Source organism: Micropterus salmoides, unplaced genomic scaffold, assembly GCF_014851395.1.
Source record: "Micropterus salmoides isolate LMB-PRFRI ecotype aquatic unplaced genomic scaffold, ASM1485139v1 Ms_hic_scaffold_12, whole genome shotgun sequence".
In the NCBI taxonomy this organism is placed as follows: domain Eukaryota; kingdom Metazoa; phylum Chordata; class Actinopteri; order Centrarchiformes; family Centrarchidae; genus Micropterus; species Micropterus salmoides.
The window spans coordinates 24678135-24705423 of record NW_024040263.1 but is presented as its reverse complement, the minus strand read 5'-3'; the positions used below and the strand labels follow the sequence as shown (position 1 = coordinate 24705423).

The window sequence follows — 27289 nt, the reverse complement described above, 5'->3', positions numbered from 1 at the left end:
GTGTATGCCCTCTCACTGAGAAACGAAAAAATGTGGAATCACGAGTCCAACCTGAAAAAAGGCAGATAAACCCCATCCCACCTGTCACCACACCCCTGCTAAAGGAGAGATAGCGTAAAGGAATAGGGGGTCAGCCTGTCAGCCGCATTCTTCCCTTTCATCCACCCCACTAGCCCCTCCCACTTTGCTGTGTGTGGCAGCTATATAAACAAGAAGACCAAAGTGATGCTTTCAACTGCGAATCAACGCCAGTAATCCTACCCTGGTCCAGATCCAGACCTACCAACCATGTCGTTCAGCACCAGATCTTACGGCCAGAAGACCATCAGTGTCTACGGTGGAGCAGGCGGCCGTGGCACCCGCATCTCCTCAGCCCAGATGAGCTACGCACCATCCTCAGGAGGATTCAACCTGTCTGATGGCCTGGACATCCATGTCGGGGCCAACGAGAAGGCCACCATGCAGAACCTGAACGACCGTCTGGCCTCCTACCTGGAGAAGGTGCGCACGCTGGAGAAGGAGAACGAACGCCTGGACAAGCAGATCAGAGAGTGGTACCAGAGCAGAACTGTCATCTCCCACGACTACACCAGCTATTTCGCCATCATCAGTGACCTGAAAAACAAGGTAAGAGGATGGAGACAGATATGGTTGAAAGTGTTTTCTGTTATCTTCCTCTCCTCACCTTTCAGCTGTTGACATTCCTGTGAGTGTGTGAAGGTGGGTGGGGGGAATCTGTTGGTATGTACTGTACGTGCTTTCATGACAGTTGACATTTGAAAAAGAGAGCCAGTAAACGCATCATTGCCATGGTTTAGAAGTTGGCCATCTTATCAGGAAGCAGTAAGATGGTACTTTCCATGACTGTCAGATTCAGTCCAATTGTGCGTCACATCCTGCCAACAGTGTTCAGTGTTACAGTGATTACAAAAACATGCAGTGTAGGTTTACAGTAGAGCCCAACTGGTGTATCCGCAAATTGATCAGATGAGCCAGTATTTTACAGTACATCAGTTCTGCAAAGGCTGCATGCGTATTTGTCTTCATTTAAGCTAAAAATGTGTTTTAACCATTAAAATATAACATTATTTTGTTTATGTATATGTTAATATTTACGTTTTGTGGCATGTGTGCTACTCCATTTTTACCAACATAGTTGTATAATTGTTTGTTACAAATATTTAAGAACCACATTTTTAAGGGATCCCTCCAGAGTTTCAAGTGTAGAAACTGAATATTAACCAATATATAAATCAGTATATTGGCATCCATAAGGGTCTCAAAAATGCCACATCTGTGGGTCTGCTGTGTAGAATAAAACTGTATGACAAGCTGTATGAAACATGCGCTCCACTGTATGTTTTCTGACTTGTTTCCCTTTTTTTTCTGTCCTCAGATTTGTACTGCCTCTAGACTCAATGCCAAGACAATCCTGGATATTGACAACGCAAAACTGGCTGCTGATGATTTCAAAATGAAGTGAGTGTATTTTCCATGTGTTTCTGCCCCCGCCTCTCTCTGCACTGCCACATAGGTGAAACTTCACATGCACAAGCCTGAACTCCTGTCTAACTGACAGCTTGTAATTGACTAAATGACCCACTTAAACCTCTCTGACCTGTTCATCCCTTCAGGCATGAGAACGAGCTGGCCATGAGGCTGGCTGTGGATGCAGACATCACAGGACTGAAGAGGGTGCTGGATGAGATGAACCTGGCCAGAATGGATCTGGAGAGTCAGTATGAGGCCCTGAAGGACGAGTTCATCACGCTCAAGAAGAACCACGAAGAGGTGAGAGTGTAGAGATGAGGCACAGCGAGAAGTGGCACGCCCATTTTTAACCAAGCAAAGGTTTATACATGGCAGATTAACAGCATTAATCGAACACTGCTCATCAGCATCCACCAGGAGGGAGCTAAACACAGCAGCTATTCACTGAAAGACAAAGTTGTCACTATTTATCACAGCCATCTATTGGGGCCTAAGCTGGTCAGAATGTGCACAAAGGACCTCTGTCTTACTTCTGATAACACAGAGGAAATCCCACGTTAGGTCATGTTTTTATAAACAGGTCTGCCGCTTTCTCCCTCTTCCCAGCGCTGCCTCTCTTCTTTACACTTCCATGAATTCTTCTCTCCCTCCATTAGCTCATTGTCACTGTTTGTCTTACACACACACACACACACACACACACACACACACACACACATACACAGTTAACACAGATCAAAGAACCAAAAGCATGCATACAAAAAATATCACATTATTTTAAGTTGTTGGACTGACTGACTGAGGTGTTGTCCTTTGACCCCTGCAGGAAATGGGTCTGCTGAGGAGTCAGATGGGCGGCCAGGTCAACGTGTCCGTGGATGCTTCTCCCTCTGTAGACCTGAACCTGGTTATGTCAGAGATCAGGGAACACTACGAGGGCGTAATAGGCAAGAACCGCAAGGAGCTTGAGGCGTGGTACCAGAACAAGGTGAAATGTTACAACGGCGTAGAAAAAAGCCACTTCTTTAACCTTTAAAGAATTAAATTGGGTTTAATGTTTGAATTGATCTTGATAGCATGTCTGTACTCTTTTATAATTGTTGGGTAAAACAATTAACGTTTCCCAGATTGCAGCAGTGGAGCAGGAAGTGATCACCCACACAGAGATTCTGACAACATCCCGCACAGAGATTAAGGACCTGAAGAGCACTTTCCAAAGGCTTCAGATCGAACTGCAGTCCCATTTGAGCATGGTACGTCAACATATATTAACAATAAAGATTAATTATCTATTGAATTTGACACTCTTTTACTACTACTATTCTACTACACAGAGATAACTACAGATGGTTTAGGAAAATTTGGGAAATACACAGATTCACTTTGTTGCCAAGAGTTAGAAGAGAAGTTTGATACCACCTTCATGTGTACATTGAATGACATATGATGCTACAGTCAGCTGCTGCTTACCTTATTTGTTGGCATAAAGGACGTCCAATAACTCCCAGCACCTCCAGGAAGCTACTGTGCCTGGCCAAAAATACTCCCCATAGTAATAATAACCCCAACATCTGAGTGGTATCAATCTTTTCATTGAACTCTTGGCAAGAAAGAAAATAAGGGAACCACTTGATGCAAGTTACACACTCGCACCAGCATGTCTTGCAGCAGATTTGAAGTGACATCTCATCTCATTTAATCACCTCCTCACCTAACAACTTCTTCCTTCGACCGCAACAGAAAGCGTCTTTGGAGGGCAACCTGGCAGAGACTCGGGAGCGCTACGCTGCACAGCTAGCAAGCCTCCAGAACATGGTCACAAGCCTGGAGGCTCAGCTATCCCAGCTCCACAGCAACATCGCCAGCAACAAGCAGGAGTATGACATGCTGCTGGACCTCAAGACCCGGCTGGAGCTGGAGATCGCAGAGTACAGGAGGTTGCTGGATGGGGAGGATGAGAGGTGAGACGTGATGAAGAGAGAGAAACACTGACTGGACGAATAGAGAATATATAGAAACAATATTTCACATTAACACTAAATGACAATGTACTGTAGATATGTTCCAGACTAATATTTTGTTCTTTCATGTTCTCTCCATTACCAGTACCAAAAAAGGTAAGCAATTTTTCACTCACATACAGTATGATTCTTATTTTATCTTTAAGTTGCTACTTAAGTTTATACTGGGTTTAAGAAATGTGATGTTATTTGCTAATTTATGCTGTTTCTTTCCTTCTCCTTAGTGGTCAAAAAGGTAATCACAGTGGTGGAGACAGTTGTGGATGGAAAGGTGGTCGGGAGCAGCCAGACCGTTGGTATGGACGTGAAGGAGATTCATTGATGGACTGAAGCATTAGTGAAAATCAATAAAGATCATGCAGTTGAATTAAACTTTCTTGTGTGTTGTAATTTCATAATGAACAGAACACTCCACATTTTTAGTATCGTCCCTAACTGATGAATAATGAATACATATTCCAAACGGGTGCCAATATCGTGAACTTAATCATCCATGTATTCTAAAAGCTAATCAAGATTTTTATATTAACAATGGAACAAATACATGTTGTGAGAAAGCCTCTGTTGCAGTAATGAACCCACAGAGAATTATTCCAGTGCTTGAAGTGGACCAGTACGAGAAAAGATGTCATAATTACGAGATAAGGTGTCATAGAAAAGATCTCGATATTAATAATAATAATAATAATAATCTTTATTTGTAGAGCACTTTTCAAAAACAAATTACAAAGTGCTTTGACAAGTGTAAAGACAATAATACCCAAGAGACAATAATACAAAAACAATACAAGATAAAAGCATGAAAACATTGAAAAGACTAAAATACACGTTTAAGATAAATATAAAATTAGTAAAATACAATAAAATAAAAGGGATAAAATAAAGTCAAATAAGATCGGGAAAGGCTCTCCTATAAAAGTATGTTTTAAGAAGGGACTTGAAAGAGTTCACTGACTCAGCTGACCTGATTTCCTCGGGCAGGCTGTTCCAGAGCCTCGGGGCCCTGACAGCAAACGCTCTGTCCCCTTTAGTTTTCAGTCGAGACTCTGCCTTTGATGTGAGAGACCAGGGTTCGAATCCACTGTGAGACACCAATGTGTCCCTGAGCAAGACACTTAACCGCTAGTTGCTCCATAGGCGTGCGACCTCTGACACATATAGCGATTGTAAGTCGCTTTGGATAAAAGTGTCAGTTAAATGAATAAATGTCATGTTATAAGCAGTAGTGTCTCAAAAATCACTTCAATCATCGGTGGTCTTCTATTGATGCTACTACTTCACTGTTATACAGATACCCAGCCAGACATTTTACTTTCCTAGAACATTTTGATAACATTCCTGCTGGTGTCAAAGACGTTGCCTTATAATGTTCCCAGATTGTTCCCAAACGGACACGATGTGAAATTCTTTAAAGTGTTGGGGGACCTTATTTTGCAGACCTGCACTGTAATGTTGGCCATATACATATCATTAATGCATGTGGGAAACAAAGGCTGGCCTGTGTGGACCGATCCAGCAGACTAGCCACTGAAGTTCAAATTGCTGAAAAAGTTAATGCTGGTTCTGACAGAAAGGTGTCAGAACACACAGAGCATCGCAGTTTGTTGTGTATGGGGCTGCGTAGCCCCAGACCAGTTAGGGTGCCCATGCTGACCCCTGTCCACTGCTAAAGCACCTACTATGGTCATGTGAGCATCAGAACAGGACGACGGAGTAATGGAAGAAAGTGGCCTGGTCTGTGGAATCAAGTTTTCTGTTACATCACGTGGATGGCTGGGTGCATGTGGGGCACACATGGCACCATGATGCACTATGGGAAGAATCCGAGCCAGCGAAGGCAGTGTGATGCTTTGTGTAATGCACCCTGCCACAAAACAAAAATGGTTCAGGAATGGTTTCAGGAGTACAACAGCAAGTTCAAGGTGTTGACTTGGCCTCCAAATGAGATCTCAGTCCAATCAAGCATCTGTGGGATGTGCTGGACAAATATGTCCAATCCATGGAGGCCCCACCTTGCAACTTACAGGACTTAAAGGATCTGCTGCTAACGTCTTTGTGCCAGATACCACAGCACACCTTCAGAGGTCTAATGGAGTCCATGCCTTGACGGATCAGAACTGCTTTGGCAGCAAAAGGGGGACCTTTTAGGCAGGTGGTCAAAATGTTACGGCTGATCGTGGTATATTGTTTTAGGACTGAGTGTGTTCCTACGACACATGAAGTGAAAATGTTATCATTTTTCCATAAAAGATATATCTGTGCAACTTTTTACTGGACTCATCAAAGTGATTCATTTTGATATTTTATATTGGTTTTCATAGAGCCTAGGAAAGCCAAAGCACTGGGAAAAAAAGAGTGCTCTCTGGTACCAGTACTTAAAATACACACGTACTCTGCCCCCCAGTGGCCTAATGTTGTTTTGTGCAGATTTAATCAGCGTTATGAGGGACTGGGGCCTATCCCGGCATGCAGTGGGGGAAAGTAAAGCAAACTCCCCCCTTCCTTGACAAGTTGCCAGTCCAGTCTAACAACCAGAGACTAGTTATGAGACGTTAAGGCTACATTGGTACATTGTATAGTTGTGAATTATTGGTGAAAAATGCTAAGCATGCATGGTGTTTGTGAACACACACTCTGCTTCAGAGCTGTACGACTGTAGTGTTATACTGCTGATCAAGCCTGTGTTGCCTCTGGGGCTTCCTGAACTCACTGGAATCTCAGGGGAAATTGTTGAGGAGCAGGGAGAGCTTTATTACTCTATTTGCTTAGATGTTCCCAACTAGCCTCAGGATGCATATTAGCAACCCCACAATATATTCACTGCCTCAATTTCTCTATTTTTTGAAATGCAGGACATAATGTGGCTGACCCTGTGCCAGCCTCAAGCTATTCTGAGCATGTTTTTCACACATATCTGTCACAGACCTTTGGTTCATGCCATAACAATCCCACTATAATGACATTGTTTGGAATTAAGACACAAATAAGTCAAACAAAAAACGACAACATGGTAGTCAGCAAACTGGCAGCCATTTATTGCATTCACATGTGTATGTGAAGGTAGTATTAGGTTAACAAGTTGTGGTTGTGGTCCTCAGGAGTTGCCCCTTTGTGTTGGGTTTGCTGCGTGAGACAGATTATTTGGTGGTTGTAGAGGAGGACACCAGCTTGCCGTCCTTCAGTTCCTCTGTGACCACTATCACCCTGGAAGTGGTTTTCTTTGAACTGCCACCGGAACTGCCACCTGAACTGCTGAAACTGTGGAGTGAAAGAATTACAGTGCAAGCGTTAATAATATGTTTAATGCTTCAATTTAAAGACTTAGTTATTGGTTTACGATGAAAGGAGAGAATTGTTTTTTACCTGCCCTCTCCGTCCATCAGCCTCTTGTATTCTGCAATCTCCATCTCCAGCCGTGCCTTGATGTCGAGCAGCATGTTATAGTCTTGGCTCTGGCGTTCCATGTCACCACGCAGATTTGTCAGTTGTTCCTCTAGGCTGGTGACCTGCATCTGGAGGCTTTGGAGCTGCATGGAAAACTGCCTTTCTGTGTCAGCTAAAGTGCCTTCCAGGGAGGATTTCTGGAGGAGGAAGGTGAAGAGACGAGGGACAGAGAAAAGAAAGAATGAATACAATGAAACATTCATGAAAATCCATCTTGCTGAGGATTGGATAGGTAGAGAATGTAACTGCAAAGATGAATAAAGATTTGTCCCGGATCATTATCACTTACCATGCTAAGTTGTGACTGTAACTCAATCTGCAGGCCCTGTAGTGTTCGACGGAGTTCAGAGATTTCTGACTTTGACGACTGGAGAACTTCTGTGCTGACCGCCACCTCCTTGTTCAATTCCTCTGACTGCAATACAGAGGGGAGAACATCAGTGGAAATGTAAAAACTTATGTTCGTACAACAGTCTAGTAGGGGAGGAGAAATTACTTCAATAAATGTCACCACCATGGCTTTGGTCCAGTCTTACCTTTGATTGGAACCAGGCTTGAAGTTCTTTCTGGTTCTTGGCGGCCACGCTCTCGTACCCCTCACGGATCTCAGCCATAATGCTGGACAGGTCTACCTGCGGTTTGGCGTCCACTTCCACGTTGATCTGTCCACTCATCTGGTTCCTCATGGCTGCCAATTCCTGATGAATAAGAGTTGTTTGGTAAGAGATGGATGTTTGCTGAGTTGTTTGAGTACATTTTATTCTACGTTTTGAGACAGCAAATGAATTGCAGTGCAAATCCACTCAGATGACTGTAAAGAGTCTCACCTCCTCGTGGTTCTTTTTGAGGTAGATCAGCTCCTCCCTCAGGCCTTCTATTTGCATCTCCAGGTCTGATCTGGCCAGCGTCAGCTCATCCAACAGTCTCTTTAGACCGGCGATATCTGCCTCCACTGACTGACGCATGGCGAGCTCATTCTCATATCTGTGGGGCAGCAACAGATCAGACATTTGTACTTTAACATCAGTACATACAGTACACCTTCTATGTATTGCTTCAGAGTATTCACTATGTGTTGTATGTGTTTCTGTCTCTCATCCTGAAACGTACTTGTTCTTGAAGTCGTCTGCGGCCAGTTTAGCATTGTCAATGGACAGATAGATGCCTCCATTTGTACAGGTGGCATTCTGGATCTGTGTGATGAAGCAATGTTTCATTTTACATAATTATAATTAAGTTTTTCATCAAACTGTCTCCAACTGCAAACAAATTATGCAAGTAGGTTGTCAACAACATTGCATGTAACATCAGGACATTAATGGTATAAACAAAATCATGCATTTGCAATCCAACTTGGGGTAAGTTAAAGTTCCTTAAAGTACTTAAATTACATTGTGACATTTTTAAGCATCTCATTTAGGAATCAGAACATACCTTTCCCTGCAGGTCAGCAATGGTGGCCTCGAAAGCTGAGTAGTCCCGGGCAGTGGGGGAGGTCTTACTTTCCAAAAACTGCCGGATCTTGAGCTCCAGCTCAGTGTTTGCCTTCTCCAGGGTGCGCACCTTCTCCAGGTAGGAGGCCAGACGGTCGTTCAGGTTCTGCATGGTGGCCTTCTCATTGGCCCCAACATCAGCACCACCATCTCCAACGTAGCCTCCACCACCTCCCATGCTGAAACCACCTCCACCACCTCCACCGCTGTAGCCGCCATAGCCACCTCCACTGCCATAGCCGCCTCCACCGCCGGAGGATATGGAGATTCTTGCTCCTTGGCCACCTGCGCCACCATGCACACTTGAAGCATATGACCTCCTCACCATGCCTCCACCAAAGCCTCCACTTGTGCTTCCACCAAAGCCTCCACTTGTGCCTCCACCAAAGCCTCCACCTCCGCTACTTTTATAAGAATATGCACTGCTTGATCTCAGAGACATTGCGAAAACTGCTCAGGAGGTCTGCCTGTCTTGAAGAGAATGAGATGGACAGATGCAGAGCTTTGCCTCCGTTTCCTTTTTATCCTGCACAAGGCTGCCTCTGGTGTGGGTGTGGGCATGCAGGACTGAAGGGAGGAGCATTACTTAAAATGGTTTCTCTGCCCCACCCATCACACATACTCTTCAAGTTCATTTTGTGTAACGATCAGAAAAAGAAAGTAGGATTAAACTTAATCCTCTTATGTTTGCAAAAGGAAACCTCACATTTACCTGCAAACCTCATACAAAACATTATGGTTTCATTATTCATCCTTTCAACCCATGCTCCATGTTAATGTGCATGAAGACAGGGCGTCCATCTTTTGTTTCTACCAAGTATGCTGTGAATTGTCAGCAGCCACCCCCCCTTCAGGTTAGTTACCCAGTCTAATCTATGATGTGTCTTTATTGAATTTGTGCCATAATTCTTGAGCAAGACTGCAATACTGTGCTTGCCAAACCTGTTAGGTTGCCAAGTTAACAAGAACTGTAAATACTGAAAAAATGGATCAGTATGGTTTTTTTTACTTGACTTTCAGCCAGCACACACCTCATGTTATCTTGCATGAAAATTATCTTTTAAGTATCAGCTCTTTTCTTTTCCATAGTTTCACATCATAAACTTTAGAGTTTAATATTCTCTTTTGATTTGCTTATTAACAGCCTGCAGGGTCGCCAGTCAGAAGCGATTTTTATAGACGCTCGTGATGTCAGTAGATACCCGATCTTATTCAAGACTGGGCTCAGCACTGCAGGAAAGCTCACCACAAATGTGTCTGCATGTTATTTATTTATCTTGGCATTGCATGTTGGCATGGGCATCATGCCCAAACAGGAACAAGCTCTTGCTTGTTTGTTCCATTTCTCCACAATTTTTTTTACAGTACTCCAGAGGATTCTGCTCACATCAAGCATGTGGAAAGGTTGATTTAATGAAGGAAACTCAGGCTTTTAAACTTTTACAGTTTTGGATTCATATTGTAAGAATAATGCTTGTGGTTAAATCTAACAAAGAGTTGTTTTACCTCGAACTAAAAAAGACCATTTCAGACTGCATACACAGAGCTTAGATTAATACAACCCAGATGTTTCTCTTCACTGCTGCTTTTTATTTTGAGGTTGCAAACTCATCTCATGCATGTGCTAAAAGGGCTATAAATAATGTCCCAGATACTGATTAGTTTGAAACCCCTGTAATATACAAAGTGAAGATAGTTTTGTCGCTCTGGGGATAGCATTTTCACACCGACACACCAACTTCTTGTGTGGACACACTGTAACGTATAGCTCTGTACAGCTTAGTCGCACTTTAAGGGTTTCACTGCTCCATTGTGAGATGCCCGAAGTCTTTCTTTTAAGAGTGATTCCCAATTTTACCTGCTGGTGTAGAAAGCTTCTGGTTGATCTTCACTTTGATGAATGAAAGAATAAACTCATTGTGCCTCAGTTGTTCTTACTTACAAATATATAAGTTTTTTCATTACAACACAAATCGTTGTTGACATAGAAGATCTTGGTGCAGCATGAACGCGTGGGCACAAACATATAAAAAATGTAAAGTCACAAACGATAACACCTGGTCTTATACTATCTTGGAGGGAGAAAGGAAAACAATTATGGGTAACTGTAAGTCAGTGTCAAAGTGTGTCTCAGTTCAGTATTGTCTGAGCCTGGAAATTTTCCAAGGTCTATCATATCTCTAGCTCCAGTTCTGTTCCTCCTAACATAAAAAATAACTAATCTGAAGACCAACAAAACGTCAAGTGCAACATTAGAAATTCTTCTTACCCATACAGTTCTTACACACCTGCAAGTATTCTGTAGCAACAAAACATTTGCTGAAATTTACAGCTAAGCAAATGTACATTTGTAACCTTTCAAACATTAAGCTTCCAATCTCACATCCTAACTATATGTCCTTTGCACTACCAGCAGAACCAAGTGTTGGTGTAAATGTGCGTTCACATACTACAGCTGAACACAAGAGAGTCTATGCACTGTGTTGTATTTGTGCAATCAGACATCCTTGTGATAGAATAACATGAGGGTGTGGCACAGGTGGGGCAGTTTAAAAACACAATATGTTGTGGAGAGTTTACTGTATGTTAGTGTCAGAGTTAGAACAACAATAATCAATGACCTGTTAATGTTTGAGAGATTTAAGGCACTGAAAAACATGTTTCACTGTGAACAGTGAGTCCCATAAGACTCAATAAAACTCATGTTTTCTCTATAATAGTTGTAAGAATAGCTCACCTTTTATGGAATATAATACAGAACTCATGTTGACACATCACAAAACTTGCAGCTAATGTTTATTTAAAAAATACATTTGAATAGCAATCAGTGTAATAGAAATGATGTAAAGCTCGAATGAGTCATTTTTCGGTAGGCAACAATAGCACCAGCCCTCATGCTGCTCTGCACATTAAAGAAGGTAAAGTTACCTTCTGGGAAGATAAGGTTGAGTTGCAAAATTTGAATTTTTCCAAATTTTCAAAAGCTTTCCTTTTCTGAAATTAGGAAAAACAGTTATTAAAAATTCACCTTAACCAATTTTCACTGACCTAAGTCTGGTCATTCAACGCATTCTCATCTCAATGTATCATAACTGACGCTTTCAGACATCGTGACAAAGCGTAAGGATTTTACGCTAAAGGTAGCCTTCAGCGTCTTTGCTACGTTGCCACAAGGGAGGCTAACCCTACCTGTTAGCAGCTGTTGGGTTAGCCCGTCGACATGTATAAAGTCAGTGACTTCGATTTAGGTACTAACATTTCTGATGGTTATGGTAGGTAAGGGTAGGGGCTTCGGGGGGCTGTCAACACCTTTATCTACACCTAGCTACCCCTAGCTAACTAGCACTTCCGCTCTGTACAGGACGCCCCAGAGCGTCTCACACAGACGCTGAAAGGTACCTTTAGCGTCAAATAACTGCGTTTTGTCACTTTTTCTGAGAGCGTTGGCATTACAGGTCCTGAAATACACCAGTCTTTTTTGTCAATCTGTCTGTCCAGACTGAAATACCTCAACAACTAACAGATGGATTGCCATGCCATTTTTAAAGACATTCATGGTCCCAGGAGGATGATAATGACTTGGATACCTGATTTTTCCCTCCATTGTCACCCTGATGTTGATATTTGTGGTTCAGAGTGAAATATCTTGACAAATATAGGAAAGATTGCTGTGGAATTTGCTACAAACATTCAAGGACTTTTGGTGATCATATGACTTTCCCTGTTCTAATTTACTTAATGTAATAATATATAATATAATATATGTATAATTATTATGGCTCTTACTCACTTGTGAAACACAAAACTGTCAAGTGTGTCCACTTTTAACTGTGTCACATTGTTCTGTTACAGGTCACATCTCTTTGTCAATATGCTTCCTTAGTGTTATCAACCTAAACTTCATAGATGGATTTAAATCATTTGAAAACAGAATGAATTGTATGAAATGTATTTAGTTTTCATGCAATGATCTGCATCAAACACTGCACACTCTTCTGCTCACATAAAAAACTTGTGGTTTAGATGAGATGTGATTAATGGTGATGGTATGTGGTAGGCCAAGGTGTGACTGTGGTTCTCATTGTGGAGTATGAAAGAAGCATGCATTTAATTAAGATACTCCTCGAATCTGGTGTTTGCTTGATTCACTAAAAGAAATTTTCAGATTTTCAGATGATATGATTAAAATATATTCAAAGCTCACTAAAGACTTACGTCCTGCATTTAGTGGACGACAATCTGCTATGCACATGGCATGTGTGGGGGTTATACTCACAGTTCAGCTTGCAGAGCTTTTGCCAAAAATCATAAATAAGTCTTTTTGACACATTTACTGCGTCACACACCCCATCCACTTTTCATGTAAATGGGAATTACTTCTCAGAATGCAAAAAGCTCATTCAAGTCTGAGTACGAAGTGCATCCCTGACACAAATAACCGCAGCTTGTGCTAAAATCAGGAACAGTATGTATGAAATGCGCTGCAGCCTAAGGGCTTTTACCTGGGTGTGTAACTCTCATGTATAAGCCTACATGAAACAATATGTCACTTTCTGCCTCATGTAGTAGGGGAAATGAGGGCAGCATCAGGTGTTTTTTGACAAGACTCATCATCCTATTTCAGGCCCAGACTGGTTTCAGCTGAATCTTGGTATGCCTTGCAGGTAGTGGCCGCACCCTTTTCAGGAATGATTAATGCAACACCTCGGATGTTCAGATACGGTGAGAGGTCTGGAAATTTACAAAAGAGAACTTTGGACTCAAGATTCACGGCCATTAGCAAGATATAAAAGTAACTGATATATTAAATCAACAGCTTTATTGTCTTCTAGATAGTGGGAGTTAACTGAACTGAACTGAATGAAGCACACAATTAAGCACTTAATTGTTTAGGTTTTGGTACTAATAGAGATTATTGTAGTCACCTGATAGGGAAACCTACATTTCCTCATGTGATGTACACAGCCATTAACTAACACGACCTTTTGTGTTGTAATGAAAAAACTTATATATTTGTAAGTAAGAACAACTGAGGCACAATGAGTTTATTCTTTCATTCATCAAAGTGAAGATCAACCAGAAGCTTTCTACACCAGCAGGTAAAATTGGGAATCACTCTTAAAAGAAGTGCAAAAGCAAAAAAAGCACATTCGCAGGGAATTTGACCACCAGTTTTAAATGGGACTTTCTGTATGTATGTGTTAGGGGTCAGGTTCCAACAGCGGTGCACCATGTGTTTTTTGTAAGTGATTTTGTCCTGTCTAGCTGCTGAAACACTGATGATAAATAGCAACAATGTGTTAATAGAGTATAGCACAAAAGCACTGAAAGAAAGGGAGTCTTCTTGACTCATTTTGACTGACAGATTAAGCCGTAAAGTCAATGAATCACTAATGTTTGGATGAATGGACATCTCAAGTCTCCACTTGATTCAGCTCCACCCAAATGAAGAAGGCTTTGATGACTCAAGGGAGACCAAAAACCTCACTCAAATAAATCTATACTTGAGACATATGACACACTATACATAGTTCTACAGTGTACAACATGGCATAAACATTTTGCCTTGATTTTGTGCTTTTTGCTGACCATTGTTTATTATCCAGTTAAAATAACTATAACTTCTAAACATATCTTGTGCAGCAACAATCTGTTTTCAATTAAGCAAAATAAGGTTATGCAATCCAGTAAAGTTGTGCCAGGACTTCACTTTTAAAGAGGACAAAGTGACACCTGGTGGCCATGAGTGACATTACACCCTAAATAATACAAGAAAAATGAATGGCACATTTTGCTTTACTTTAGTTTCTTGTAATGATTTTCACAAGAGTATCTGCAAAGGAAAACTACAGGAGACACCAATCTGGGCTCATACAACAAAAACATTACTAAGTTTGAATCATTTTCTTTCCTTTCCCTTTTACAGTTCATTTGTTATAAGTTTTGCTATGATTAACATTTGTTAATGAAACATCCAAATACAAACTATAACCCACCTTTCTGAATTGTAATACACATTTTTGATTTAAGAATACACATCCTTATCTTTGCTTTCTGGATTTTAATCATATTTTGGTATCGTACTTATCTGAACAAGCATCTGCCATGGAAAGATTATCACTTGCTGCAACCCTGCTATATAAATATAATTCAAAGAAAAAAAAGAACCTGCCAAAGTAACCTCCTTAAAAAGCTAGATAAAGGGATTTGTTTGGTTGAATTGACAAGTTAACAGCTGACTAATTATTCTTAAAGCCAATATTATGAGTCAACTGACATTTAGGGGCCAAATCAACATGGAAAAAAATAGGTTTAGTGGCAGCAGAGGTGAGCAGAGGTGTTACTGAATGTCCTCCACTTGGGTGTCAACACTGGAGGACACCACCTTTCCATCAATGATCTCCTCCACGATGGTCTTCACTCTCCTCTCGATGTGGGGCTTATGCTCTACAGAGGTGGAGAACAAACATAATGGATCATGTGACTACATTGCAATGATTCAATAATATTGTCACAAGGTCAGAAGGTCTTTTTAGTGAATTACGGGGATTCCTACCTTCCACTTCCACGACCTTGCTGATGACCACAGCCCTATGGAGAGAGGGAACATTATTTTAAAACACATTGTATTCCTTTAGCTGTTGGCCTGCTACTTTCACTTTAAAGATGTAAAGAAATGTAATGATTAATAGTTCACTTTTTTTGTTCGTAATGCCTGGTCTCGTGCAGCTCTCCGTCCAGCAGCCTCCTGTACTCAGCAATCTCCAGTTCCAGCCTCATCTTGATGTCCAGCAGCAGGTTGTAATCCGTTTGCTGCTGCTCGAGGGAGACTTTCAGCTGCTGCAGCTCGACCTCCAGCATGTTGATGGTCCCCTGCAGCTGGCTGAGCTGACTACTGTATCGACTCTTCACTTCCTCCATATTCTGCTGCATGCACTGAATCTACAGAACAGACAGGAATAATGTTAGAAAAGCTGTGAGAGTTACCGGGGGAAAGGGCTGCCCTTTTGTCTCCCTGTTGAGAAATTACGAAGTTACAGTTTCATGATGTATCTGAACAACACTAATTTAAAGGATAGGTTCACAATTTCTCTCTCTCTGTCTTTAAACAATAGTCAGGTGCCCATATGAACATTAAAATAGTTTACGCTTGCTGTGATCATTCCTCCGGTTCATATTGGCCGACAAAAGATTCCTTCCTCGTGTGCTTCAAATTGTCAAAGTCCTCGTTCTGGACAAACATACGCAGATTCCAAATTTTATCAAAGTTAATATGAGGCTTCAGCAGTATTAGTAAGTCAGATCCTGTGTGTATCTTCAAGATTTACAGTTAGGCTACTACTTTGAAACCTGAATGTTGTTTTTCTACTGTTTACCTCCAGTCATGTCAAGTCAAGTCAAGTCAAGTTTATTTATAAAGCATATTTAAAAACAACCAGAGTTGACCAAAGTGCTGGACAAGTTATACAGTAGAAGACATAAAAATTTAAACCAGATAAATGAAAACAGGCCAAACAATTAATGACATACAGCAATAAGATAGAAAAACAACACAGTTAGATACAAAATAGACAAATAAAAACACAAGCGCAGGTGCCCCTAAACAGACTCAAACGCTAAAGAATAAAAATATGTTTTAAGTCGAGACTTAAAAGTGTCAATGGTGGGGGATGATCTAATAATCAGGGGTAGATTATTCCACAGTCTCGGGGCCACCACTGAAAAGGCACGATTACCCTTTGTTTTCATACGAGACTGTGGGATGGCCAAGAGGGATTGGTTTGATGATCTGAGGGGTCTGGACGAGTGATGAAACATTAGGAGTTCTGAAATATAAGATGGAGCCAGTCCATGTAACGTCTTAAAAACAATTAACAGCAACTTAAAATCGACTCTATATTTGACTGGTAACCAGTGAAGTGCAGCCAATATTGGGGAAATATGGTCCCTCTTCCTTGTACCAGTTAACAATCTAGAAGCTGCATTTTGAACAAGCTGCAAGCGTGACAAACATGACTGACAGATGCCAGAGTACAAGGAATTGCAGTAATCAATTCAAGAGGATATGAGAGCATGCAAGACAGTTTATAGGTCCTTTACAGAGAGAATAGGTTTAAGTTTAGCTATGGTCCTTTAATGAAAAAAGCTACCTTTAACAACAGAGTTTATATGTTTGTCGAATTTTAATGCTGAATCAAAGATAACCGCTAAATTCCTAGCAATTAACATTAATGGACAAGGGGCTCAGATTTTTTGATAATTCCTCAATTGAGTTAGGGGAACCAAATAATATTACTTCTGTCTTGTTTTCATTTAGTTGGAGAAAGTTCATTGCCATCCAACGCTTAATATCATTTAGACAGTTGGAAATGGACTGTAAGAACATTGAATCACCTGACTTCAGAGGTAAGTACAGCTGTGTATCATCAGCATAGCAGTGGTATAATATATCATGTTTACGGAGAATGGAGCCCAAGGGGAGCATATAAATAGAGAAAAAGACTAGTCCCAGGATTGAACCTTGAGGTACTCCACATTTAATTGCTGCTGAAGAAGAGGAAATGTTAACAGAAAAGGTTCTATCTCTCAAGACTGAAACCACTGTAGTGACACCCTGGATACCAAAAGCTTGCTGGAGGCGATCCGGGATGATCAACGGTGTCAAAAGCCGCGCTGAGGTCAAGCAAGAGTAAAATAGCACAATTTCCAGTATCACCAAACAGCAACAAATCATTTAGTACCTTAAGCAGTGCAGTTTCTGTGCTGTGATGTACCCTGAAACCTGACAGTCAGTCAGTGGGCACTTTGTTTTCAGCTAAAAACGAGGAGAGTTGAGAAAGAACGACCTTCTCCAATATTTTGAACATAAAAGATAATTTAGAAAAATCCATAGGGTCAAGATTTTTTTTTAATAAGAGGCTGGATCACAACATGTTTAAAAGTGGATGGAACAATTCCATTTAAAAGAGACCTATTTATTACAGACAAAAGGCTAGAACCAAGAACATTTACAACATCTTTCAAAAGACATAAGGGGACAGTGTCCGTAGTGGCTAAAAGTAGGCTTCATGAGTGAGGCTATATCGATCAGTTCTGACAAGGCCGCAGGCTCAAAACAATTTAGAGAGACAGGGTATGGGACTAGCTCAGATGGGTAAATGTAAATGCTCCGTACTTGTATAGCGCCTTTCTAGTCTTTTCGACCACTCAAAGCGCTTTTACAGTACATCTGCATTCACCAGTCATACACTGAGCCTAAGTGCTCAAACGGAAACTAACATTCACACACATTCATACACTGGCGGAACAGCCGCCAGGGGCAAATCGGGGTTCAGTATCTTGCCCAAGGACACTTCGACACGCAACCAGGGGGAGCCAGGGATTGAACCGCCGACCTTCCGATTAACGGCCAACCCGCTCTACCTCCTGAGCCACAGCCGCCCCAAGATCAGAAGGTGAGATACCAGATCTAATGACATCAACCTTATCAATAAAGAACCTCAAGAACTTCTCTGTAATTTCGGAGGTAGCATCAGGGAGTGCAGTAGAATGGTTTAGTGCAGTGTTTATTGCACTAAACAAGGTTTTAGGGTTGTGTTCATTTCTAGCAATGATATCAGAGAAATACTTCACTATTGAGACTTTGACCAGGCGTTGGTAAGATGTCATGTCGAAAGATGAAATAGTTGCCACTGTGATAACTTCTGTGTGACTGTCTGAGTATTACAACCGGTTGTGCATCTGATAAGCATTTGAACACATAATCTATTACTCCAACTGGACTTCCCATTTGTATTTCTCTGTTACATTGCACAGAACGAGGACTGTGGATTTTGTCACTTACATCGGAAGCACATTAGGAAAGGATCTTGTAATGGCCACTATGAACAGGAGGAATGATTACAGCAAGCAAATGTTTCTACGTAGACAGACTTGGAAAAAGTAGAACTCTTTAATCTAAGAACAATCCGCTAACCCTACAACCTTAAAAGCCAACATTGTATGTGTCATTTTGCATTCTGTCATTTCATCCATGGCCTACCTCTGTGATGATGCTTTGTCGACTTATCTCCAAACTCTGATAGGTCCTCTTCAGCTCTGACAGCTGCGTGTGGAACGTCTTCACCTCTGTTGTACATGTAGTGATTTGTGTCTTGAGAACATCCACCTTTTTACACACACACACACACACAGACACACACACACAGATATACAATAAATCCCTTGACATTGCCATCTGTAAATCTTTTCATCATAGTTATTTTTTTTTCTTATTTTTTTAATTTTCAGGCACATTGTTCTCCTGTCTCACCTTAGATTGGAACCATTTCTCGAGCTCCAGCTTGTTCTTCATCACCACAGCTTCATACTGCTCTCTCATTTCCTCCAGGACCTTTATCATATCAACAGACTCTGCGCTGTCCACCTCTACATTAACAGTGCCAGTCTGCTGGATCCTAAGTTGAAGCATCTCCTGCAACATAGACATATTTTCACGTGTGCTTCCTGCCCTTCTACAGATGTGTGTCATGGCAGGGACCACCAACAGGTGGCGCCATTGTACTTGAAATCAAAACTGTCAATCTTTTTTTTAACCTGACAAGAGAGAAATTTCTCTGGAGCTGAACGGCTCTCACCTCCTCATGGGAGCTCTTGAGGTACACCAGCTCTTCTTTCAGACCCTCTAGTTGCACCTCCAGGTCACTAATGGAAAGAGTCAGGCTGTCCCGGACTCCTCTGAGACGAGACACATCGGCCTCCACCAGTGAATGCATGTTCAGCTCCATCTCATACCTACACAAGGAATGCAGGTGTAGTTGTAATTCAATTACAGGAGTGAAAGAAAAAAATGTGACCATTCAACTATTAGTCCTTGTGATGTTCCCGTGGATGTAAATGTTATTCCAGTCATATGAATGAAACCATTATTTCCATACATATTTGAAAAATGATAGACTACAATTACAAAACTTTCTTCAAATGTGGTTGACATATAGGCCTATAAAAATAAAATTGTTGGAGGGTGCGTGTGGATTTAGCATGAAGCAACAGAGGAGAGTAAACCTACTTTACTTTAAAGTCATCTGAAGCCAGTCGAGCATTGTCAATCTGCAGGATGATTCTTTGATTCTCTGCATATTTCCTCGAGATCTAAATAGGGGGGTGGAAAAATGTCACTATTTATTCATATGCTCACTTGTTTTATTGGACAGACTCATCAGTACATGTAGGCCCTACGTCATTTTTATGCAGAAGAGACCACCTAAACATGACATCCATCCATCTATCCATCCATCGTCAACCGCTTATCCTGTGTACAGGGTCGCGGGGGGCTGGAGCCAATCCCAGCTGACATTGGGCGAAAGGCGGGGTACACCCTGGACAGGTCGCAAGTCCATCGCAGGACCTAAACATGACAGTGTATTCCAAAAACTGCATTTTCTACAGTGGGTTTTAAAAGAAATCTAAATGATGAAGTTTTTATGTGGAGTTCAATCCCACAGTTTATACAACACGAAGGGAATATACAGCTACTTTGGGAGTGCTCTCCTGTGGCCTGTACTACGAAGCGGGGTAACAGGTTTATCCAGGTAACTTAAGAAGTAACTTCGTGACGTCGGGTGTAACTTCCCGGTGAACCCGTACTACGAAAGGTGGATAGGTGTTACCCGAGGTCTGTTGCCATGGCAATTTACGCTGCATCTCTATACTGCTCCTAGCAGGTTTTGTTCGTGGTAAACTCGAGGTTACCCTGTATACGCGGACTACACACCACATCTATAGGCCTACTCAGTGTTAATGGTGAGAAGTAGGATATTAATACACCGCTTCATAAAATAGGCTATGTTCAGATTTCATGCTGATTTGCTCCTCTGCGGTTGCAATGAAGTTCTGAACACAACAGCATTACGTTACGAGCCCTGCAGCCTCGGTGATTTTAGAGATGAATCTTAATTAATTACCGGGTTGTGTTTGCATATATTTAGATATTTTAGGCCCCTATGTGTCCAAAAAAATAGGGAGCCACGGTCGGGGTTAATAACCGAGAAAAAACCCCCTCCTGAATGAAAGTGTGAAATTTACAAGAAGAAAAATCAGAAATTCCCTGAAATTATTGTCATAAAAAATCGAAAATCACTCTGTTTTCTTCTGAATAGGCCCAATCCAAGGCAAAGTCTCTAAGGTCCATGATAGTGATTGTGGGCTAAACTCAGGAGTATTTCTTCACTACTAAATCCGACTGCAAAGTTTAACATAACTTTCCAGTGCATGCATAATAGTCTGCAAATTGCCTTGTAGACGATCACAATAGTGTGTGTGATGTTGCAGCCTTGCAAAGTGAAGTTTCTCTCATAAATGTGTGACTATAATGTCAGAGAATATTCAAGTTTTTTACTTGTATTAGTCTCGGAAATTAAAAATTGTCTCGGATTATTACCCCCCCGCGCTTTTTTTCTATTACAATGGACCTTATGTGCAGTTGTACCTTTACATCTTACATTTATTAATTTAGCTGACGCTTTTATCCAAAACGACTTACAATTGCTTTGCATGTCAGAGCAACTGGGGGTTAAGTGTCTTGCTCTGATGTCTCACAGTGGGAATCAAACCCAGGTCTCCCACACCAAAGGGAAGCATCTTATCTATGCGCCATCACCACCCCATTTTAAACATATTACACATAAAAGAAGAGCCCATAAAATAAATAATAAAGATTTCAACTACAATAAGAACACTGTGAAGATAATTAGGCTACAAATTTACTCAATGCCATGCCAACAAGCCGCCCGGTCTTTGACCGCGGTGAAGTTAGTTTTAAGTTGGATATTCGACATTCACCCAGGATCCAGTGACGGCTTTTTAGTCAGTTCACCCAGTGACGGTTGTATAAGTGCGGTTAGCTCACCTCTGATGGCTCGCTTTAGGGTGTTAGCTTAGGGACCATCAATAAATTCAAATTGTGAAAACAGTGTTATGGGAAAATCATTATTTATTTCAATAGCTTCCAAGTCATGTGACGCAGGGACTTCAAACCAATGCCGAATTGTAGTACTACACTAGGCAAATGAGACACACCCCTTCATATTTGATTTGAGTGAGTTGCATATCTCACAAATGTACGCAAAAGAATTTGCCCATAAAATACTAATAAATATTAATATAAAATAAAATATGCACTCAAACATAAAGAGGTGTGTCTAGTGCCTAGTGTAGTACTACAATTCGGCATTGGTTTGAAGTCCCTATGTCACATGACTTGGACGCTATTGAAAAAAAAATCATTATTTTCCATAAATTATGAATAAATATTAATATGAAATTTTAAAAAATCACTCAAATCAAATATGAAGGGGTGTCTCTCATTTGCCCAGTGTAGTACTACAACACTGAGCGGTACCTGAGCTCGGAGATCAGCGATGGTGGCGAAGTAGCTGGTGAAGTCCTTGGAAACAGTAGGAGCTCTCTTCTCGTAGAACTCTCTGATCTGCAGCTCAAGCTTCCTGTTGGCTGCTTCCAGGGAGCGCACCTGCACCAGAGGGTGACATCAGGCAGTGACAGGTGCACATGACAGATGTGGATATTTATAGAGCACTTTAGTGCTGGCTCATAACACAACTCAATTTCTTTTTTTTTCTTACTGTGCCATTTACTTTTTTATCCCATAAATGCATTTTGCACCAATCCTAGAAATTCGTTCTCAGCGCCATGAGTGAATGTGGACCATTAAGGTTACTGTGGCTTTATGTTATGTTCATCAAGTTAAGTTTATACAAGAAGGTCATTTATATTTTCATATTTAGTTTAAAAATACTGATGTGAAAAATAATATATTACTTTCTTATATTAGCTTCATGTTTTGTATAAAGATGTATAAAGATACTAGAATGAATAGTCATGGATGTGGGGAGGGGTCCATAGATAATACCTATGTGCAGGGTCCAAAATTTTGTGCTGCATCCCTGTGATTTAGCCAGTGTGTTAGAAGAGATCATATAATGTATTTATCAGGGTAGAAATGTCTTTGCACTTAGCTAATTTTAATGCAGGTTAAAAAAACAAACATTTTGTCTACAGTATAGGTCTAACAAAGATTCAGAGGGTTGTACAGCTCTATTCAGGGAGTGCTTTCAAGGCTTTAATCAAACCACAGGAAATTGGGAGTGTTGCAAGTAACAGTGTGCAGCAATTCGTATAATCATCATCATCATCATCATCATCATCATCATCATCATCATGTCTTACCTTCTCCAGGTAGGAAGCCAGGCGGTCGTTGAGGTTCTGCATGGTCACCTTCTCGTTGTTGATCACTGCCGTGTCGCCGTACGGGGTCAGTGACCCGGAGGAGAAAACAGAGTGGGACTGGGAGATGCGAGTCCCGTATCCCCCAGCTCCCCCGTACACGCTAGGTGCACGGTTCTTAAAGGAGCCCGTGGAGATGCGGGTCTGGCCGGCTCCGAGAAACTGCATCTCTCCGCTCAAGCTGATGGCGCTGCTGCTGGAGATGCTACGGGAGCTGTAGCTGCCCTGGCGGGTGAGAGTGAGAGTCATGGTGAGACGTGGAGGTGGAGCTGACCTGCAGGCGATGAGCACAGCTGGAGAATCTACGAGGAGTGACTCTGCCTGAGACAACGGTGCATTTTATAGGACTGAGAGAATGGGAACAGCGTCTGGTCCGATGCATCAACAATGCATGGTATGCAGTTGATTGGTTTTTTTGTTTTGTTTTGTTAAAAAAAAAAAAAAACTAATAGGTGTGAACATTAGCGATGATCTGTGGAAGAAGGCTGAACATCTAGTAGGGCAACTAGGTGGGAGGTAACTGATAAGCAGACAGGAATGAAGATAATAGTTTGTCATTGTCAGTTATAGCTACTTACTGCAGCAGGTTTAAATGCCACGCACTTATCTGTCTGAACATCTGCTTAGCCCGGCATTTCTACACTGAAGCCTCTTTTCTTTAAAGCCAGACAAAGTCACTTTTATATAACACGATCTTCAAATCTACAAATGAAAAGTTGGATTGATAAGAAATAAAGCAAAACCTCACTAAATTCACTACATTCAGGGGTTTTGTTACAGGCTATGACCAGAAGCTTATGGTGGATGACAGTTTGACAAAGCACCTGCTCACCCAAGTTGAATTCACTAGTTTTGTGTAACACAGTCAGTCTTAGCCACTTTGGTTGGCATTCATGCATTCATATGGCTACCCCCATGAACTCATCAGTCCGAGTGTATTCGCATTTTAACCAATACACTTTTGTTTTTTAGCTGCTCATTGTACACAGAGCAATGCAGGAACAACAGCATGGCAGGCTGAAAACTTTATAAATCGAGCCAAACTAACTGAGATGCAGGGGCGTCGCTCAAAAATCTGAACCCTGAACACAAAGCATTCTTTATGGGCCCCTCCCCGCATCCACCGCCATTCATTCTAGTATCTTTTCCTCGTATCCACCTGGTCCTACTCCGCTGGATGGAAGTCGAAGGATGATGGATGACAGCGTGACGGTAGACAGCGAGGCAGGGCAGTGAACACTTATTTGCATAATGCATGTCAAAGAATTTTCTGAAAGGAATGGAATGGAAACCTAATTGTTTTTATAACCATTACAAACTGGTTCTTCCTAATTGCTTTCTTCTTTCTTTTGAACAGCTAAAAATATTTCTGTCACTTCCAACGAAGCAGGGAAAATACACAAAAGAGTTCAATGTTGTTGACATAATACATCATGCAAAAAATTCCTCTCTGGGACACCCCACCCCACTGCAACCCACACACACACATACACAAAACACTGACACACCTTTTTAAAAAGACGCTTATCTAATATGCGGTCAGAAAAAGCTTTCTCAAGTGATTGGCACAAAATCCATCTCAATCTGCTGTGGAACACACCCATCAGTGGAAAGTGACTTTGCACGCCACAGCGGTCCATATTTAAGACCATTACTTTGATAAAAGGGTTTTTCATTGCAGGTAGTATACAGTTAATATTTGGATTTAGTATCATAACCCAAAGGATTTCAAGGTATTTTTGTTTTAATGTGAATCTTAATTATCAGTGTAATTCAGCAAATTGCTATTAATCCAGCTATTATCAATAATTAATTTGGTCTAAGTCAGTGGTTCTCAAAGCGGGGTCGGGGGACTCAGGGGTCCTTGAGGGGGTTTCAGGGGGTCCCCAGCAAAAAGGGGAATAGTTGATTTTCACTGTTATTCCATCCATAAGTAACACAAAGACAGAATGTATGACTATTTTGGTCATAGGTTTCGAACACTTTCTAATAATATAATCAAAAATGCAATCAGATGAGGGAATCTGGGACAAACTCTTATCTAATGGGGGCCCGTGGTCTAATTTGTGTCAGTTTAGGGGTTCTTGATGTGAAAAAGTTTGAGAACCACTGGTCTAAGTAACAATGTTTACATCACAATTTCAATAAATAACTTGTTTTTAACCCACATACTTTTTTTTCACTGCAGCAAAATGCATCATTATTTTCTTCTGTAAAGGTCCACCTGTTTGAGTGCTTTGTAGCATTTTTTCCAAATATCAGACAAAACCTTTTTAACAAACCTTTTTTATGTCGCTGTTATTCCGTACTTTTGGGTCATGATCAGGACCAGTACTGATTGTGAAATTGTTGTTTTTCTGACACAGACAGACACATACTTTAAGCAAAAGACTCATCATGACCTTTTACCAACCTCACAAGTCCTGCAGCTTAAAAGAAAAAAATGATCTTCTCAAAGTTGACACATAGCTGTGAGGACTCAAGTGAAGATGAAAATAAACAAAAACCAGTGATCAGCCTTGCCTGATAAAGTCTGAATCATCCAGTCTTTGATATGGATCAGGTTTCACTGATGGGTGTGTTGAACCTGTCTAGTTAAGGCATTAAAGTAAAATCTTATGATCTGTGATTGTATTTACACCGCAGAGGAGTTTTGGTTCCTAATCCTAACTTAGAGGTTTTGGTGCCTAAATCCAACCAAGCAGTTTTGTTGCCAAAATCTAAGCAAGTAGTTTTGGTATCAAGGCCTTTTGGAAGAAAGTCTAAAGGATAAAACCCATGTGCATCACATGTGTATTTTATGTGCAGTTGCTGTCTGCAGGTGAGCACATGCATGTGCATTCTTTGCTATCCATTGTGCTGCTGTCACTTCTACTCGTATAAATCAAAGTGTGGCACATAATCAGCCGGCCACTGCTACAAAGTAAATCTGTTTGATGCTTTCACTGTTTGGTGAAAAATATTTTAAGGCTGCGTTCATGTCGTTTCTGCTTTTCTACATCTATTATACATCACATATTGTCAGTGGAAACTAGATATAATAACTGGGCCACAAATCTATACAGTATGTAAACAGCGCTCTGAAGTATTTTTACTAAAAGGCTGGAGTGTACGTCATCAGGGAGGTCTAGGCAAAAACATGACATGTGGAAGGAAATATTCACCTCTAACCAATCATTACATTATACACACTTTTGCTTTTTTTCAAATTACATCACCAGCTCTGCCTTTCTTAAAATTGAAAGTGGAAAACTTGTCTACAGTCCATACAGTGTTAGGTTGAATAGATGCTACACGGAAATGCGAAACAATGACTTAGTCTGCATCTGGTTCCAACATGCGTGAAATGTTAAATGTAACTGTTTAGTGCCAGTTGATAACTTGAGGACACGTGGAACCCCTGTTTTCAGCCTTTAAGTCTTCCAGCCAGTGTCTACATAGTTACATCAGGTGCTCTGTATTGGTCTCTAAAGGAGTATTGGATTTCTTATGTAAACCCATTGACTTGTTTTATTGTTATTGCAGTGCAAAAAATACATTGCCAGGTAAGTGAAAAGCTCATTAATAGGTGTGTGGATGTAGTGATCCATCGTTTCCTTTACGCACTTCCTCCCAATGCATCCGTCTACCAATCAATCAGTGAACACTGTTGATTTTAGGCCCTATCGCTTACACCAAACTTGTGGTATAAAAGGGCAGATCTGCTCAGAATCTCAAACATTGCAACTAAACTCTCCTCGGATTTCATTGTGTACATTTCTCATCCTGTCCTCACAGGTAAAGTAAAGTTTTTGGGTAGTTATTTTGTCACTTCGTAAACTTAAATTGGATTTTAACCAAGAATTCTTTTCTTTTTGTACACAGACATGTCAGGGAAAGTCATTGTGGTGTTTGCACTGTTGGTTGCAGTGCTAGTATTCGGTGCATCCGCCACTCCTCAATCCTCTGCCGCTGCAGATACTAGTGTACTACAGCAGCTTCTCGCCAAGAGGGAGAAAGTGAGAGAGTTGGCTGGCAGACAGGAGCCGGAGTCTCAGACTCACTCTGCAAGGATGGAGAGACGGGCACACCTATCTGAGGATGAACGCGAGACTATGACCAAGAGAATAATGCAAGCAATTTCAGGTATGCTGCGGGGATAGGGGTGTGAAAGTTATTATCTAATATTTTGTCTATTGTGTGTGTGTGTGAGAGAGAATGAGTCGGGACGAGATCCAATCAGATGCTAAGATGTGTTTATTGAACCCTTGCGTGGTTCATGTAGGAATGGTTTGTTTACAGAGATGATGAACTCAGAGTGCATGTCAGATCGAGACTACCAGGGCTGGGTGGACTTTGGACGCCGGGACGCAGAGTGAGACCCAACAATGCCAAAAACAACCCGAGCGCTAAGACTCACTGCTTCATGTTCATAATTTATATGAAGTCAATGTTTTACTCTCCCTGCAACTTTATAAATAAACTATTTTGCAGAATTATCATAATAGTCTGATGTGTTCATTCCTCGCTGTCATGGGGTGATACAGAGATGAAACTGTG

At 41.2% G+C, this 27289-nt stretch overlaps 4 protein-coding genes across 7 annotated transcripts; 2 read left to right on the top strand and 2 right to left on the bottom strand.

Moving 5' to 3' along the window:
* Positions 1-220: 220 nt before the first annotated feature.
* On the top strand, positions 221-3884 carry krt98 (keratin 98). The gene is made up of 8 exons (XM_038714176.1): positions 221-627; positions 1397-1479; positions 1635-1791; positions 2318-2479; positions 2619-2744; positions 3232-3452; positions 3598-3608; positions 3737-3884. The coding sequence occupies exons 1-8, from the start codon at positions 289-291 to the stop codon at positions 3832-3834; spliced, it is 1197 nt and encodes a 398-aa protein (XP_038570104.1). The 5' UTR covers positions 221-288; the 3' UTR covers positions 3835-3884.
* A 2639-nt stretch (positions 3885-6523) lies between these two features.
* krt15 (keratin 15) lies at positions 6524-8953 on the bottom strand. Its single transcript, XM_038714174.1, has 7 exons — positions 8391-8953; positions 8067-8149; positions 7784-7940; positions 7493-7654; positions 7246-7371; positions 6876-7093; positions 6524-6770 (listed from the first exon to the last, which is right to left on the bottom strand). The coding sequence occupies exons 1-7, from the start codon at positions 8889-8891 to the stop codon at positions 6650-6652; spliced, it is 1368 nt and encodes a 455-aa protein (XP_038570102.1). The 5' UTR covers positions 8892-8953; the 3' UTR covers positions 6524-6649.
* A 4526-nt stretch (positions 8954-13479) lies between these two features.
* krt99 (keratin 99) lies at positions 13480-23073 on the bottom strand. The gene is made up of 9 exons (XM_038714175.1): positions 22694-23073; positions 21849-21977; positions 19518-19600; positions 19087-19243; positions 18762-18923; positions 18492-18617; positions 15147-15391; positions 15006-15040; positions 13480-14896 (listed from the first exon to the last, which is right to left on the bottom strand). Exons 1-9 carry the CDS (start codon positions 22997-22999, stop codon positions 14790-14792), a joined length of 1350 nt encoding a protein of 449 aa, XP_038570103.1. The 5' UTR covers positions 23000-23073; the 3' UTR covers positions 13480-14789.
* On the top strand, positions 23017-27167 carry LOC119899567 (cholecystokinin). 4 transcript variants are annotated; one of them, XM_038714179.1, is made up of 3 exons: positions 23017-23144; positions 26615-26875; positions 27032-27167. In XM_038714179.1, the coding sequence occupies exons 1-3, from the start codon at positions 23138-23140 to the stop codon at positions 27106-27108; spliced, it is 345 nt and encodes a 114-aa protein (XP_038570107.1). In that variant the 5' UTR covers positions 23017-23137; the 3' UTR covers positions 27109-27167. The 4 variants fall into 4 exon arrangements, with proteins under 4 accessions (XP_038570107.1, XP_038570109.1, XP_038570106.1 ...); XM_038714181.1 differs by lacking the exon at positions 23017-23144 and adding an exon at positions 25048-25571 and having other exon boundaries at positions 27015-27102; XM_038714178.1 differs by lacking the exon at positions 23017-23144 and adding an exon at positions 25058-25571.
* Positions 27168-27289: the final 122 nt, after the last annotated feature.

What these genes read in the sequence shown, in the direction of transcription:
- krt15 (XM_038714174.1), bottom strand. Translation starts at nt 8,891, where the DNA reads ATGTCTCTGAGATCAAGCAGTGCATATTCTTATAAAAGTAGCGGAGGT. An exon ending in AAGCCTGGTTCCAATCAAAG is followed by an intron (nt 7,372 to 7,492) that starts GTAAGACTGGAC and finishes TCTGTATTGCAG; the next exon opens with TCAGAGGAATTGAACAAGGA. An exon ending in CTGATGGACGGAGAGGGCAG is followed by an intron (nt 6,771 to 6,875) that starts GTAAAAAACAAT and finishes TTCACTCCACAG; the next exon opens with TTTCAGCAGTTCAGGTGGCA.
- krt98 (XM_038714176.1), top strand. Translation starts at nt 289, where the DNA reads ATGTCGTTCAGCACCAGATCTTACGGCCAGAAGACCATCAGTGTCTAC. An exon ending in GCTGATGATTTCAAAATGAA is followed by an intron (nt 1,480 to 1,634) that starts GTGAGTGTATTT and finishes TCATCCCTTCAG; the next exon opens with GCATGAGAACGAGCTGGCCA. An exon ending in AGGCGTGGTACCAGAACAAG is followed by an intron (nt 2,480 to 2,618) that starts GTGAAATGTTAC and finishes AACGTTTCCCAG; the next exon opens with ATTGCAGCAGTGGAGCAGGA.
- LOC119899567 (XM_038714178.1), top strand. Translation starts at nt 25,529, where the DNA reads ATGTGCATCACATGTGTATTTTATGTGCAGTTGCTGTCTGCAG. An exon ending in TGTGCAGTTGCTGTCTGCAG is followed by an intron (nt 25,572 to 26,614) that starts GTGAGCACATGC and finishes TTTTGTACACAG; the next exon opens with ACATGTCAGGGAAAGTCATT. An exon ending in AATAATGCAAGCAATTTCAG is followed by an intron (nt 26,876 to 27,031) that starts GTATGCTGCGGG and finishes GTTTGTTTACAG; the next exon opens with AGATGATGAACTCAGAGTGC.
- krt99 (XM_038714175.1), bottom strand. Translation starts at nt 22,999, where the DNA reads ATGACTCTCACTCTCACCCGCCAGGGCAGCTACAGCTCCCGTAGCATC. An exon ending in AGAAATGGTTCCAATCTAAG is followed by an intron (nt 18,618 to 18,761) that starts GTGAGACAGGAG and finishes GTGTGTAAAAAG; the next exon opens with GTGGATGTTCTCAAGACACA. An exon ending in CAAGGTCGTGGAAGTGGAAG is followed by an intron (nt 14,897 to 15,005) that starts GTAGGAATCCCC and finishes CCACCTCTGTAG; the next exon opens with AGCATAAGCCCCACATCGAG.